The sequence below is a fragment of the Aquila chrysaetos genome, chromosome 3, assembly GCF_900496995.4.
Source record: "Aquila chrysaetos chrysaetos chromosome 3, bAquChr1.4, whole genome shotgun sequence".
NCBI classification, from domain to species: domain Eukaryota; kingdom Metazoa; phylum Chordata; class Aves; order Accipitriformes; family Accipitridae; genus Aquila; species Aquila chrysaetos.
This window is the reverse complement of record NC_044006.1, coordinates 63,797,471-63,811,871: the sequence shown is the minus strand read 5'-3', so window position 1 is coordinate 63,811,871 and position 14,401 is coordinate 63,797,471. Positions and strand designations below refer to the sequence as shown.

The following is a 14,401-nucleotide window of genomic DNA, read 5'->3' as shown; positions in this document are numbered from 1 at the left end:
CCTTAGCTCGGATGTGTTTGTCCATCTACATGGTGTGTAACACGAAAGACCTTTAAAAGAGTTATGTAGGTATTTTTTCTTTCCAGCAGGAGGAATTTAAATCAAAAAAGTCATAAATCGAAGCTGTATGTTAGCAAATCTTAGCAAGTAAGAACTGAAGATAAATCATTGTCTAAATGAGAGGAAACCCATGTACTTGTCTTTAAGCAAGATGATAAAATAGTATAGTTATGTTTTTCTAGTTCTTTGGGCACAATTAACAGGGTGATTTTTAGTAACACAAAACCAAAACCTTTGAAAGTTATGTTTCCTAATTGAGATGAAATTCAAAGTTAAAGAATACATGCTAACTTTAAACTCCCACCAACGTAGGGACTTCTACCTTATTGGAAAACAGATATTTTAATTAAATCTTTAAAAAGCCAAGTCTTCAATAAGCTTTCTGATGTCATCTGTAAACAGGCCCGAGCCATGCCGAGAAAAATATCCAGAATTGAATTTTGTTATTAAGATGCCTGTGTGAGTAAAATGATGTTTTGTGTGATGGAGAACAGAGTGCTATACTTCTAGCTTGCTTCTAAATTGACTCTTACATTCGGTACTTGAGGGGATCGAGCTGTTCTGTACTTGGCTGAAGCTACTGAAATCCTTGCGTGCTGATACAGATCTGCAAATCAAGCAACAAGGGACTATTTCAGATTAAAAAAGAAAAAAGAAATGAATAAGGATAAAAGAGCTATGAGACCTGTTTGAAAATTGCCTAATGACAAATTCAAGTTGCTAAATAAGAAGTGCTTTCTGTATCTTAAAAAAAAAAAAAAAAAAAAAAAAAAAAAGACAAAAAATCATCAGAAGGATGAAAATCATGGTCTTTGAAAAGGTGAGGTGAATAATAATATATTCAGGAGCGTTACAGGGAAAATGCGAAGTGATTTATGCAGAATTTTCTCCTTTCCTTTGTCTCGATATCAAGGGGAAACTATGTGACTCATCTATAATACATCTCTGCAGAAGTCTTTGAGATCTCTAAACTTATAGGTGGAGGCATGTACGTTTGGTTTTCTGCGGGGAAAAGAAGTGTGTGTCCCAATTTCATGTATCCATTGTAATTTCTTCAGCTTTTAAAAATTACGCAGGACTTAATGACTTCTTTTTTTTAAATGTCTATATACAGAGTAAGCTAATTTGTCAGATTAAAGGAAAAAGTATTTAAAATTCTGTTGCTCTACATTAGTTACAAGCAGGTGAACTCAGTGTGGATCTATTTATAGGAGAACTAATGGATGTGCCTAACTTGACCTACTTTTAGACTACTCAGCGGAAAAACCAAACACACTGTAGTTGTATCACTGCTATGTAATTTATTTTTTTCTTACCTTAAAAACAAAATAATGTCTTTGCTGTTGTGGCCTTCTAAATACACATGTGTATTTAGAAGCATATATATATATGCACACATACATACATACATATATATATACACATACATATATATTTCCTGGATCCCATAGTAACGCTCCATGTTAGAAGTATATTGCGAGGGTTTTTTTTCCCTTCCATAAACATCAACTTCTCCATATAAAATGAGTGTTAGCTTTTTATTCTTTGCTGACCCTGAAATCCCAGATCTGTATAACCTGGAATTATGGAGTAGGAAGAACTCAAGTTCTTAAAGAAACTAGACTTCATTTTGTAAAAATCACTCCTGTTGTGAAAGAATTCAAGTAAAGCATCTTTTACCAATGCAGGGGCAATTTTCTCTATATATGTAGGTATTATATGAGCTAACCAGGGGTGGTGGTGGTATATAGATGTGTATGTATGTATCAGTTAACATGATGAAAGGGAAAATAAATGGTATATGAAGTCATCAGCCAGAAGTGTCCTTGTTACATGGTGAGTGCCACACTCACGTTGGCTCACCATGTGTGATGTCTCTGTAATTCCTGCATTATTCAAGGTTAATGATAAAAGAGTCTGCACCAAACCAGGCCTGGGCTTTGGGCTAAACTTTGCAGGGGAATTTGATGATATGTTGACCTATAATTGTAGCCTTGTTTCAAATAAAGCTGATAACTATTTCCATTAAAAATATTTCTCATGACTCTGACATCAAAGTATGACTTTGAATCTGTATTTAATATGAACCCTAATATTTGTTTTAGACTGGCAGATCCTGGTGGTCTGTATGTCAGTCTGTGAATCATATGACAAGAGTATAAAATTTCAGAGATTTGAACATGGAAATAGTCTGCAGATAAGCCTTATGTAAAACAAACAAAGAGCATAGACTTTCGCCGGTGAAACAGATATGTTTTGGATCCTGAGGAAAAACAGAAAGCAGAATAAAAACTGTAACTAGGCAGTTACACAAAATGAACCCATTTTATTTTTAAGGCAACAATCAATTTGAGGTAATTTGATATAGTTGTACATGGGTCTATGAGATAAGTACTTCTCTTTGTAATACAGTGGACACATCTATAATTTGTTATTGGTCAGATCTTCAGAAAGCTCTTTAGATGCTTTGGTCAATACTGAAAGTGTGGCAATCCATGCTATATATATTTCAAATATTTAGCACATGAGTTGTTAGTACCTTCTTGTTGCATCTAAACTTTTAGTTGACTTTCTATTGTCACATTGCTTTTTAAAAACTCATTTTAATGAAACTCATTTTAATGGACTCCCCGACAGGCGGCACTGTTAGCGCTGGGATGCCCTGTCCGGTCATGCCAAACCTTTTCTGGCTATTCCTGTTAGCTGTGGTTGGGTTTGCTTGTCAGTCATTCTGTAAGTAAACTGTGTCACAAATTCATTATGTGATGAAATGTCTTTGAGTTTTGTAATCCTTCAGATACTTGGCATCTAATAAAATGACTAAAAAATAGGTTATGGACTGCAAGCGTTACCAGGTGACAAGAAAAGGAAAAAGTGAAGCTCATCTGGTGTCATTGAGCAAGAAGAGGTATTTTGTGGCTCAGCATCCTAAGCTGCTGCTGAGACAATTAAGATCCATTTTAATATTACTGCTTTTCAAAGTGTTGTATCCAAGTGTCTTAACTTCATTTGTCTTTGCAAACATGGAGTATTATCCCCAACATACTAATAGAGAAATGCACTTTTAAGTGATTTTTGCCACTATTGTATAACAAGTCAGTGTAGGAATTAAGAAAGGTCCCAATGTTGTCTTCATCTTACATCTCTCATTGATATAAGAAATAGATCATCAAGGTGTTATCAGGTTCCGTTTGGCAACAATTTACCCATCTGTCAATGAACAGAAATTTAGGACACTGAATTATCATCATTATAATATTTTCTAATATGCTCTGAGTATTATGGTGATGCGTTTATTTGTGGACATAGAGCTGTTGCAAAATGGCTGACCATGAAATAGTTGTTGTGCTACAATAACACTTGAATCTTCTTTAAAATGTGCCTTAAATATGATCTGGTGGGAACAGCTACATATTTTTGTTATCCATTTGATATTTGCCCTCTGTAGAGAAACCTTGATGTATGGATTTGTTATGGTAGCTATCAGTTTGCAGCACACGTCCTCCCTCTGCCTCCCACCTTGGACTGTCAGTAGTCCCGGAGAAGTCGCTGAAACGGTCTGGAGTGGGATGCCCTCAACCTGGGGAAAACAAGTGTTGTAGTTTTCACTCAAACAGCGAATACAGTCTATGAAATATGATTACAACACCTATTGTGAAATGCTTGAGAATCAGTGTTGCTCTAGACATTACTATGGTTTTCTTTCTCTATCAGATCCCATTTTGTGCCATTTTCCTTGTAGGGGGTTGCTGAGTTGCTTAAGGATTTGCAATTTTTCTTTTTTTTTTTTTTTTTTTTTTTTTTCCTTTTGTTTTTCTCAATATTCTTTCTCTGCTGGTAGGCATAGACCATTCGGCTACATTAATTAACAAGCATGTTCGATCAACAACAACAAAAAAACCCCCTTTGAGTTTTAATGTGTTTCATGCTGTTTGTTGGCAAGCTACCACTGCAAGGTCATGTCCAAGATTTTCTTTACTGTAAAGAAGCAGAACCAGCAAAATGTCTCAAGTTAAATTCACTAGCAAGAAAACCTTTTGTCTAACCTACTAAAACTCTTAAAAGGCTCTCATACTTTTCAGTGCTGTCTGCAGTGCCTACTGTAAAAAAGAATTAGCTGCAGTATCATCTAGTAAAAAGCTTTTTTAGTGGAAGCTCCATTAAATGGCCGAGTAGTATTTGTGTTGTGTTCCTGCCTTTAGCCTGGCTAGCTGTGCGATAGAGGTGTGTGCCACCAAATTGTTATAGAATATATGTGTGTGATTTCAGTGATGTATCACAGGTTGTTGAGTCCCTAAAGACTATGGACTTCAGTAAACCTCTAAACTATACACACTACAATATAATTGAGAAACTATGGGCTTGCTCAGTTTTTATTAGTATTACATGGTTTTTAATATATGTTTTAAGAAGAGTCATTAGGCATGAAACAATGGTAGTTACTCAAAACTGAATGAAGTGTTTTATAGGTTTGTCAAAGGAAGGTTATATCAAATTATATTCATTTGCTATCTGGTGTTCTGTTCTTTGGACAATAGGAAATCAAATACATCTCTCTTTAAATCTGTAAAAACATTTTCTGTCGAGGCGCTTCGCAACAGAAATAGTACCATCATGAAGCCAACCAGTTTTAAGGCTCAGCTTGATCAGTTTATTAAATGGGAAATAAGGAGATGATTGCCTGTGATAGCAGGGGATGAATTTGATATTCATCAGAGACCTGGGAAATCCCTTCCATTCTGTGCTCCTCTGTGTCTATATGATATCTATTCACTGATTTGACTGAGCAAGGCAAATTTCATTTTAGAGTAGTGAGGCATATAGAAACTATATGAATATTGCCATTTCCAATTGTGGGATGGCCATCCTGCTCAAGGATGTGAGTAACATAGGGATGAATGAGATGTAAGGAGAATATTAACTTGTATATGTGTGTGTGTATATATATATATATATATATATATAAAAGATTTAATCATTTTTTGTGGTTTTTTTAGTTTAAGTGGATGATGATTTAATGTAAGGTTTCTCTCTCTCCTCTCTCTCCCTGTATTACTGATAATAGCAGTCCACCTAGTATAGTACTGATGTGGATTACACAAAGCTCTCACCTAATTATTTGTGCATATATATGTGTTCAAGAGGGAGAAACCCTGGGTTTTTTTTATTCAATAACTTTTGTTTTTTCCCCATGTGATCTTTGTAACTGGTCTTCAGATTTGCTTGAAAATTGCCATTCTCTGGAGATTTGGCCGGTTAATCAAGAAGTGAGAACATTAGCACAAAAGCCTGATGCTGGTATATTTGTGCTAGTTAAGACACAGGAAAATAGGTCCCTTAGGAGCTGTTTCCTATCAAGTCTGATCATACAGAGAGAGAACCTACTTTATGTTGTGAGGACCAAACAAACATTTATAAAACACGACTGCCAGGAGACTAATAGCAAATACAGTCTCTTCTTCCATAATCATTACAGAGAAGTGCAAGAGAATAAAAGGGGAAAGATGAAGGGAAGGGCATATTTTAATAACATAAGCATTATTTTTATTGTGTCGTGGCTGGGGAAGAAAATAGTGGCAGTCTTTCAGGAGCTTTTTGTGATTGATAATGTGTCCTTCTCTACCGTAAAATCTAAAGTACCTGTTGGATGTTATATACTGTTCCTTTCTGTTTGGTATTTACAGTACTTTCACTGACTATACTGAAATTTTAAAAAAATTAAATGCTAGAAAACAAACAAGCTTGAATTCTTCTTCCAAAACACAGAAGCTGTGTACTGACAGGCTTTTATTTGCAGAGGGGTGTATGTCTGATATATTTATCATATGTTGCTCCCACTGATAGCTCTGCCTGTTTACCGCGATGGTTGCAATTGCTAACCGTTTCAAGAGCCTGCTTTCTGTTGCTAATGCTAATAAAAATGCTGAAAGTGTTGTATAATAAGAACATCCACCCCATGCAAAAATACTTTGCTGCAGTTACTCTGTAGACTACTATAAATACAAAAGAGGTTTAATTATGTTTTAAACACGGTTCCTTCGTATAGCTCTTGTGTACCCAGGTCAGCCCGTCTTTCTGCTGAGGCTGGATCTGTTGTTCAGTTAACAACTTCACAAATCAGAAAAAAATTTGATTTGTGTACAGTGCGAACAGATTTACTACAATTTACAGGTAAATTTCCCAGACTTTCTCTTTTCACTGAGTACATTCAATCTTGGAGTGGTTGAGCATGCTTTTTTCCCAGGTGAAGGCTCCATGGTGGGGCTGATCCGGCTGCGATGCCAGCTTGTGCTTGCTGCAGGATGGGGCTGGGCACGGATGCCGAGCACCAGTACCCTGGCTGTCTTGGCTTTCCATAATCCCCTGCCTGGCACTCGGACTAGGTGGAGGGTGAAACTCTCTAAACTGAGTGTAAGGTAACAGCAAAGTCAGGGCAGGAAGGCACAGGTTTAGGAGAGGGAGCCAGTACCTGGTGTTGGAGGTGCAGGTAGAGACACAAGAAGAATGAATTTAACACTGTGGGTTGCAGAAGTAAACAAGGAAGACGTGCAGAAGGGAGGTCGGTGGTGAAACCTTAGCACAGCTCCATGCAAACATGTATTACGATAAACTTTACTTACAGCTTGCCTTTCTTTAATGTTAATTTGGATTTACTCAGTGCACAAGACAGTTGCTATTTACACAATAAATGACCAGCCAGATTTTTTGGTTTGTGTTGGTCAGTGTAGCAGACCTTGCCGTGGAGTGTTCAAGTCATATGAAAGCAGAGTTACTTACTCTTTCATACAACCATTATCACTTTCTGAACAATAATGAAATAATTATTATATCTCTCTGAATTGAAAAAAAACCAACCTACCCAAGCCAAACACCTTTACTCCCATTTTTTTCAGTTATTGGTACCATGGAGATATTGCTATTGAATGTGAGAGATGGGATTAAGTGTTCAGGGAAGACAAATTTATACATAACTCTCACATTCCTTCAGAGCCCATTTCCCATTGTGTCTGGCTGAAGTAGATTGTACTTTCTCAGACCAGGCACCTAGAAATCAAGACTGCACATGTAGGAATTTAAGTGACTGCACTAACTTTATTCAGACTCCCTGGCTGCTATTGAGTTTTCTGCAGGTAATCTTCAAAAGACGAGGGAATGTGAAGAAGTTCTGCTTATGTTTTGGGGGAGTTCATTAGAAGTGTATTGAACAGCAAAGATGAGTGGGGAAGGTGGTACTTTCAAGATGAAGTAGTGACTGGTAGCAATTGTGGATTAATAAGAGGCAGGAGCTGATATTTTGGTAAAGATAAAATGTCCAGTAAGATAGGGAAGGCATGGCTGGTTTTGAGCTTTGAAGATGACACAAGACAGTCTTTACTCATAAGTAATCTGAGAAAATGTAATTAAAGGGACTGTTTGGGTTCATATATATTGAATAAGGTTCTGTTGGCAAGTGTACTGCTTACATTTCTTAACCGAGGATTTTGTAATCCTAGGGGGTGATAGGGAAAAATACAAAACAATTTGCAAATTTTCATATGTATTTCGTTAATGCTGTGCAAGTGAACTGTGAAATGGACCTTTTTATAGGCAGAACTGCTAGCACTAGTAGTCCATTTTAGGCAGTTAAGATAATTTTTCAGTTTTGGAGTCATTAATTTTATTACAGAACTTAGAACAATAGTGATTTTTTAATTTTATTTTTCGAACAATGACTTTTTTTAAAATTTTTGCAAGAGTCTGCTGCTGTGTGCCTGCGCACAAACTTGACTCTTACAAGACACAGAAATTTTGTACAGTTCCATTTAAAAGTAAGAATAACTCTTTGAAATCCCTAATTCTCTTAAACTAACTAAAATAAATTTCAAGAAGTTTCCTTTCTGTTTGATGCCATTGTTCAAACTTGTAATTATATTGTTTAATCTCTGTATTAGTAGCCTAAATACATGACAGATGGCATGGATGCTTTAAGGAAAGTTGCATCCATGTCTGGTGGCACAGTGAGGCCCAGGTGAGAAGCCCTGGCTGAGTCATCTTAGCAAAAGGCAATTGGGGGAATTTTGCGCTGAACACATCAGGATAGGTAGAAGTACATTGGAAGAAGTCTTTTAATTACTCTATTTCAATTTTGGAAAAAAAAATCTTTCTGTCTTTAGTGGCTGTACATTAGAAGCTGTATCTTTTGATATAGCAGGAATTGGTGTTTCTATAGAGAGCAAAGAAACCTTACAGGTTTGGGAGTTTGCTCAAATCAGTTGTTTCTGAGAAGCATCTGCAATAATATCCGTCTGTGTTCTCGGAAACTTTCTTGGTCTTCCAAACGTCCTTTTCCTCGTTTTACCTCATGATAGCACATCCAGGTGGAATTTGCCTTGCAGAAGAAAAACTGCTTTCCAAATAAAGAAATAATTGCTTGATGCAGAGATTTTCACAGCTAGTTACTTTTCTTAGTAAATCAGAATTTTAAGTCAAATCCCTCTGCAGGTGTCCAATTTTTCTCTCTGTTCATTTCAACATAAATCAAAATCTGTGTTATTTTGAGAAGAAAAGAGAGCCTGATTACTGTAATATTAAAGATTTTTAAAAGGATACATCATACATCTGTTGATTATGGCAGTAGTGCTTTCGTTAGGGTTGTGATTCCTCCTCTAAGCACCTATTTACAGGCACGTGCATGTTTTTGATACAGATCTGTCTGCTGTCCGGGAAAAGCCAGACAGAGGTGTGTGGGAGCTGCTGTTTCTTAATTGCTTGGATAACTGACAGTGACTCTGGTTCCAAAACTTGCTGTGTTTATAATTCTCGATACAAAAGGCACAAAAAGTAGATGTGATGGTGCCAGATAGCATCTGTTTTACATAGCTTTTGGTTTGCAGTTTCTGACATGTTACATCCTAATATTAAAAGCTATGGTATAGGCAGGAGGCAGGTGAGTTGGCTGTTGCCTTCGTCCTAGCTGCGCTCGGGGTTGGGCAGGGGGATGCTCCTTCCCTTGGCAGAATAAACCTCTGGGCCACCAGGTGGGACAGAAAGAAAGAAAATGGGATGTGCAACAAGTGGAGAGGCTTAAGTGTGAGCTGACATTAGGAGGCCCTGGGAATGAGAGCAAAGATACTATCAGGGCTGGGAAGTGGTAGAAAGAAGGCTTTCCTCAAGGATTTAGCTCGAGTCTTGCATGGCGGGCTGTATCCCAGGAGGGCACTGAAAGTGGGTCTATCAAGAGCAAGTCCGAAGGACTGCTGCAAAGATGGACTGGGGCAAGGGGAGTTTTATGTACAGACTTTAAACTAGTCAAGGGAAAAACTTGTGGGGCTGAAAGATGGTAGTGTAGGACCCAAGTGGTACTAGATTAATGATGCTTACATTGTATGATACAGATGTCTGCTAAAATGACACAGCATAAAGCCAGACATTTGTTAGCAGAGGCATATCTGCTAATAGGATGTTATTTTGGTCTCTTCTTACATGTGTTTATACTTATCGTATGTTTGCTTGAAAAGACCACACATGGAAAATTGCCAAAACCATTGTATTAACAAAGTCACATTCACTTCTGATGACCTTTTGTCATAGCTGAGATTCAAAATTGCGTTTCATCAGCAACTCTGATTTTAGACTTGCAGATAATAGCTTCAGTGCAAGATAAATACACTATGTAGTTTTCTACAATCACCAGTGTTCCTAACTTCAAAACAAGAAACCCATGGCAACAGTGATCTGCAAGATACTGTATGAAACAAGGTGGAATGCTTCTTTTTAATGTGAAACAACTCCAAATATTCTGATTTTCCTATATATACACCTTTTTGCATGTAACTGTAGAATTGTCATGGAGATTTGAATATTTATTTATTTTTAAACTTTAGGCCATGGTACATACAGAACTTCAGCTGAAATCAGTAAATATAGAAAAGTAAATGCTGGCTTATGTCACATTAATGAGTTGTATGGATTATCCTTTATATTGGGTTTATAAGCAACTTTTACTATATGGAAAATATTTTATTTTGAGTTCTTGTTTACATTCATAATGCAGTTCCAGGCAGGTTCAAGATGCTGGTTAACCTTTGAAATATATTACTTGCCTAGTGCTTAACAGAGATAGATGACGAAGAAGTGCATATTAAAGCCTCTCAAAACACAGGATCATCAGTCTTCAAGTAGCTTGGCTTCACGCAGCGTGCTGCGATCCAGGATGCACAAGGCATCTCTACAGCCCATGGAAGCTTGATGCATCCAGCCTCCTGCTTTTGCAGATTCTCAGTGGAAATGTCAATTGGACATTACCAACTGCCTCTGCCTGCCTTTAATATCTCTTCAATAATTTAATATGTTGTCTGACTCTGTGTGCTAAACTCATAACCTATCACTTATTATTTTACTGACCTGATGGCTCTGGCTCTAGAATCTAAGTCTGTGTTTGAAACCGAGTGTTCACACTTTATAATATTTTCTGTTTGGTCACACGGGTAATTAAAAGCATAAGCTTCTAATGAGTAACGCAGGTGTAAGAATGGTTTTAGGTCTTACTGGTAGTCCTTGAATTACCCTGATCTAAGTTTGAAAATACAACATTCACAACTTTGACATTAAAATTACACATTTGGTGAATAATGTATGTACTTTTTGGAAAGTCAAATTAAAAATAAAATCAATCGGTTAGCATAAGAGCCTCACGTAACTCTTTGATGTCAGCCTTTTCTGGTGTGCTATTAATAAAGGCCTGGGAAAAAATGTTTAAAGAGTACTTGGTACTTTATGAAATTATACAAGCTGCATTTTCTTACACTTTTATAACTCTTGGCAAATGAGCCTCAGTGAGCTGCCTTGTGTGGTCAGCTGAGACCCCAGTAACCTGCCCAGAGAGAGCTTGGAAGAAGTTTACCCAAACACTGCTGACCATCAGCTGATTTCGTGCTTTTACTTGTGTACCTTTTAAAAAAATGCTGGCTGTGATAACTTCTGTAGCGTTGCTTTTATAACTGTAGTAAAATTATGATATAAACCTGACTAAACTATAAATATCATTACAAAAACGTGTAAAGGGACAAAAACCAATTTGCAACCATTTCAGACAGCAACAAAAAAGATTTTTGTAGTTGTGGAAGCACACATTTCCACTGCACGTGTGGTAACCCCAATCATCTGAAAATGGTAAAATGGTGTTATTAAAATGAGTTAACCTATTAAACCTAGATTTAAATGATTTTTTTTTTTTTTTTTTTTTTTTTTTTTTTTTTTTTTTAATCTCTAGGATGAAGATCGAACAGAGGAGGACAACAGCAGAGTTGAGCCAGTTGGACATGCAGACACTGGTTTGGAGAATGCTACCAGTTTTTCCCTGGAGTAAGTTACTGGCAGAACACATTGTTTTAACGATGAATCTTGAGACTGAACATGGACTAGCAAAAAACTCGGAGCAATACGCTCTTAAGAAAATGGGGCAGTCTTTTTTAGGTCATGTGTCATTTTGGTTTTAAACAATTTGCTTCATGGACCTTTTTAACACAGATTTTAAACAGTTTAAAAAGCCTGTGTTAAAGATGAGCATCGGAAACTTGACATTTATAAGTGCTGATGCTACAGTAGATTTTCTGCCTCAAAGAAGATGCTTATTTGATGGAACTCTGAAAACTTGACAGAAGGAATAGGGTCAGGGCTAACACAAATAGATCAATAGGCAGGAATTTCAAAGAGGAAAATCTTAATTCCTGTCACCAGTTCACAGTCTACTGGGAAGATGTGCATGGGGGGTCACATAAGTTATGTGGTCAAAAACCTCATACTTTGTGAATGGATGAAAACTGATGTTGTTTAGGAGTGGGAAGCTCTTCCTAATTGAAAAAAAAAATAAAATCAGTTAAGGATATTTTATTTCATCATGAGATACAGCAAGCTTGACCTTTTGCATTTCATTGCAAAGAGCTGATCCATACCTCACTATGGAATTAATGATATCCTTAAATTAAACCCTTTAAATCGATTAAACTTAAATTTTAAATAAAAATAAATCTGCTCCTATTATTTCTGAATTAAATTATGAATTAGGTGCAGAGGGTTTAAATGTTAGATAAAGATCATGGTGACATCTATTAGGCAATACATGCTGAGTTTTACTCTGTTCTATATACAAAATCTGTTACATTGGAGATTCCAAATGCTGTTTGCTAAATAGAGTTTGCAGAACTTCTGTCCAATGTAATGCTTCTTGGTGTTGCTTTTGAGTAACTTATTGACTTTTCATCTTATGCTACTTCATTCCTTCTGTTTTGATATCATACTACTTTGTATATTTGCTTGAAGTAGTTGGCCCAAACTTCTGAGAAAACCAGGAAGCAGAATTGAAACAATCTCTCTTAGGAAGGGATAATTTCCTTTTGTGTTCTGTTCTACAGAGTATAACATTTGAATTTGGGATGGATTTTTTTGAAGAAAAAGGATAAGAAAAATGACTGCCTAGACCTTAAATGTGTATTTTGGAAAAAAGGAAGGTTACTGACTCAAGCGGTAGAACAAGTTAAACAGTGTAGGCTGGATATGAAAACTGACTTTTTTTTTTTTAATTATTTAAGCTGTGTTTCCACTTATGACAGTTCCAGGTGAATCACACTGATTTTCACTTGTTCTCTTCCTCAGCCCTCAATTTTCTTTTAAACTAATAGGAAAGTTGGAAAAAAGTTGATCATAGGGAGCCATAAGCATACCAATAGCAAAAGATGTCTTTTAGAGTACCTTTTGGAGGTGAAAGGCATTGGTTGATTCCTGTGCGCTGCTTTGCACACTAGTTAATGAAAGCTTAGCCTTTATGTACAGTGAGAATGAAATGAAGTTAGCCTGTACAGGAACTGGGACAGGGAACATTACCAAAAGTTGTAATGCTGGCAGTCTTAAAACAGTGGTCCGTGTGTGAAGAATAATATGGTTTTAGCTGATGTGTCTCAGCTCTCCTGTTGTTGCAGTACTTTCTTGAGCTAAACAGTGGCAACAGGGATAGAGAGCTTCCACTTGTGTTGTTTAAAAAACAAGTTAAAAAAATCAGACACGAATTGAGGCATAGAACAAATGTAAAGGCTACCTTAAAAATATATTAAAAAAATTGAATGTGGAGGAAATCTAAAATAAACTGCAACACGGGATTTTTGTTGACTTCCTAACAATATGTGGTCTGGTTATTCTCAAACTCCAGATTGAGCATTGCAAACTGATGGGCCACCATCTGATCAAGAGCTTATTGAGGAAGTAGAAAATCTTTTACTGCTTTCATAGGGCATTGGTCTTGCTATTTGCTCCATTTCTAGAATAAATTTGATTTGTATGCTTGTGAGAAACAAGCTTCTCAAAGATCTGTGTATATATATATGTAGTGCCAGGAAATGTGGAAAAAGTATGTAATCCTAGAGAGAGGTATAAGCCACAAATCTAGATTGTGGCTTTCGTTCAGATCTCTCACTTCCAGATTTACTGAGAGGTTTGGTCTTTGTGCATTATCTTCTTATTTGGGTATTTATAACTCTTTGTGGTTTATGGGCTATATTCCACCTTTCCAGATGTGGGCGTGTTTCAAATGCATCTGTAGATTTGGTCCAAATCTATTTCTAGAATTTTTGCATCTCTTTCTGAACCTGTACTTTCCTCTTTCACTTTTTCCCTCTCTACAGCAAAAAGTATAATTGAAAACTAGATGTATAGTTGCTTCAGGAGGATGTCTGGTTGGTTTTGAATGTTATAGTTAAATTTTATTTTGGAAATTTGTCTGGTAAGGAGATACACATAGAGCAATCTTCCAATAAATAAAATGGAATTATAATAAAACAAATTAGTGTGTTTTAAAACAGAAGAATTTAACCAATTAAAAATTTAATAATTCTTATTTGATTAAGGGCTGGTTACGTGAAAGCTAATGTTAAGGCTTAGAGTGGGCTTTCTCTAAGATAAAAAAATTAAAGCACGTTAGTGCTATGATCAGCTTTAGGCTTCTGAGGAAAAATTGTATGTGGCATTTAAGGTATTTCTGCTCAATAGTCCAAACAGTTAACTTTAAATTTAACTTTAGAGTAAGGAAGGAATAAAAGAATATGCATGTGATGATGATAGCTATTTTTATATAGCAAACTAAGTTTACAAAAAATTTCTTTGATTTTTGTTTGGTTTATTAATTGAACTATTTTTGATGATTGATCTCCTTTCATGCCATCAGATTAATCTTCAGGTACGTAGCATTCAACAATGCTTTCATCACCATGACTTGATTTCTGGAATGGTTTTGTTTTTCTCTGTATGTTTGTGTGGGGTTTTTTGGTTCCTTCACGGTACATGTTCATATTCCCTCATTCATCATTGTCTC

At 36.3% G+C, this 14,401-nt stretch overlaps 1 protein-coding gene across 18 annotated transcripts in view; it reads left to right on the top strand.

Annotated features, from left to right (window-relative positions):
• Positions 1 to 14,401, top strand: part of PARD3 (par-3 family cell polarity regulator) — a 461,106-nt gene that overhangs the window by 223,819 nt on the left and 222,886 nt on the right. For 9 of the 18 annotated variants that reach the window (XR_003922618.1, XM_030008338.2, XM_030008336.2 and 6 more), the window contains 2 exons: positions 11,312 to 11,403; positions 14,255 to 14,266. Coding sequence is in view for 17 of the 18 variants with exons in the window: in XM_030008338.2 (XP_029864198.1) it covers positions 11,312 to 11,403; positions 14,255 to 14,266 (104 nt within the window). In the remaining variant the exon portion in view is untranslated. The remainder of the gene's footprint in view (positions 1 to 11,311; positions 11,404 to 14,254; positions 14,267 to 14,401) is intronic. The other 9 variants (XM_041122444.1, XM_030008342.2, XM_030008341.2 and 6 more) reach the window with 1 other exon arrangement.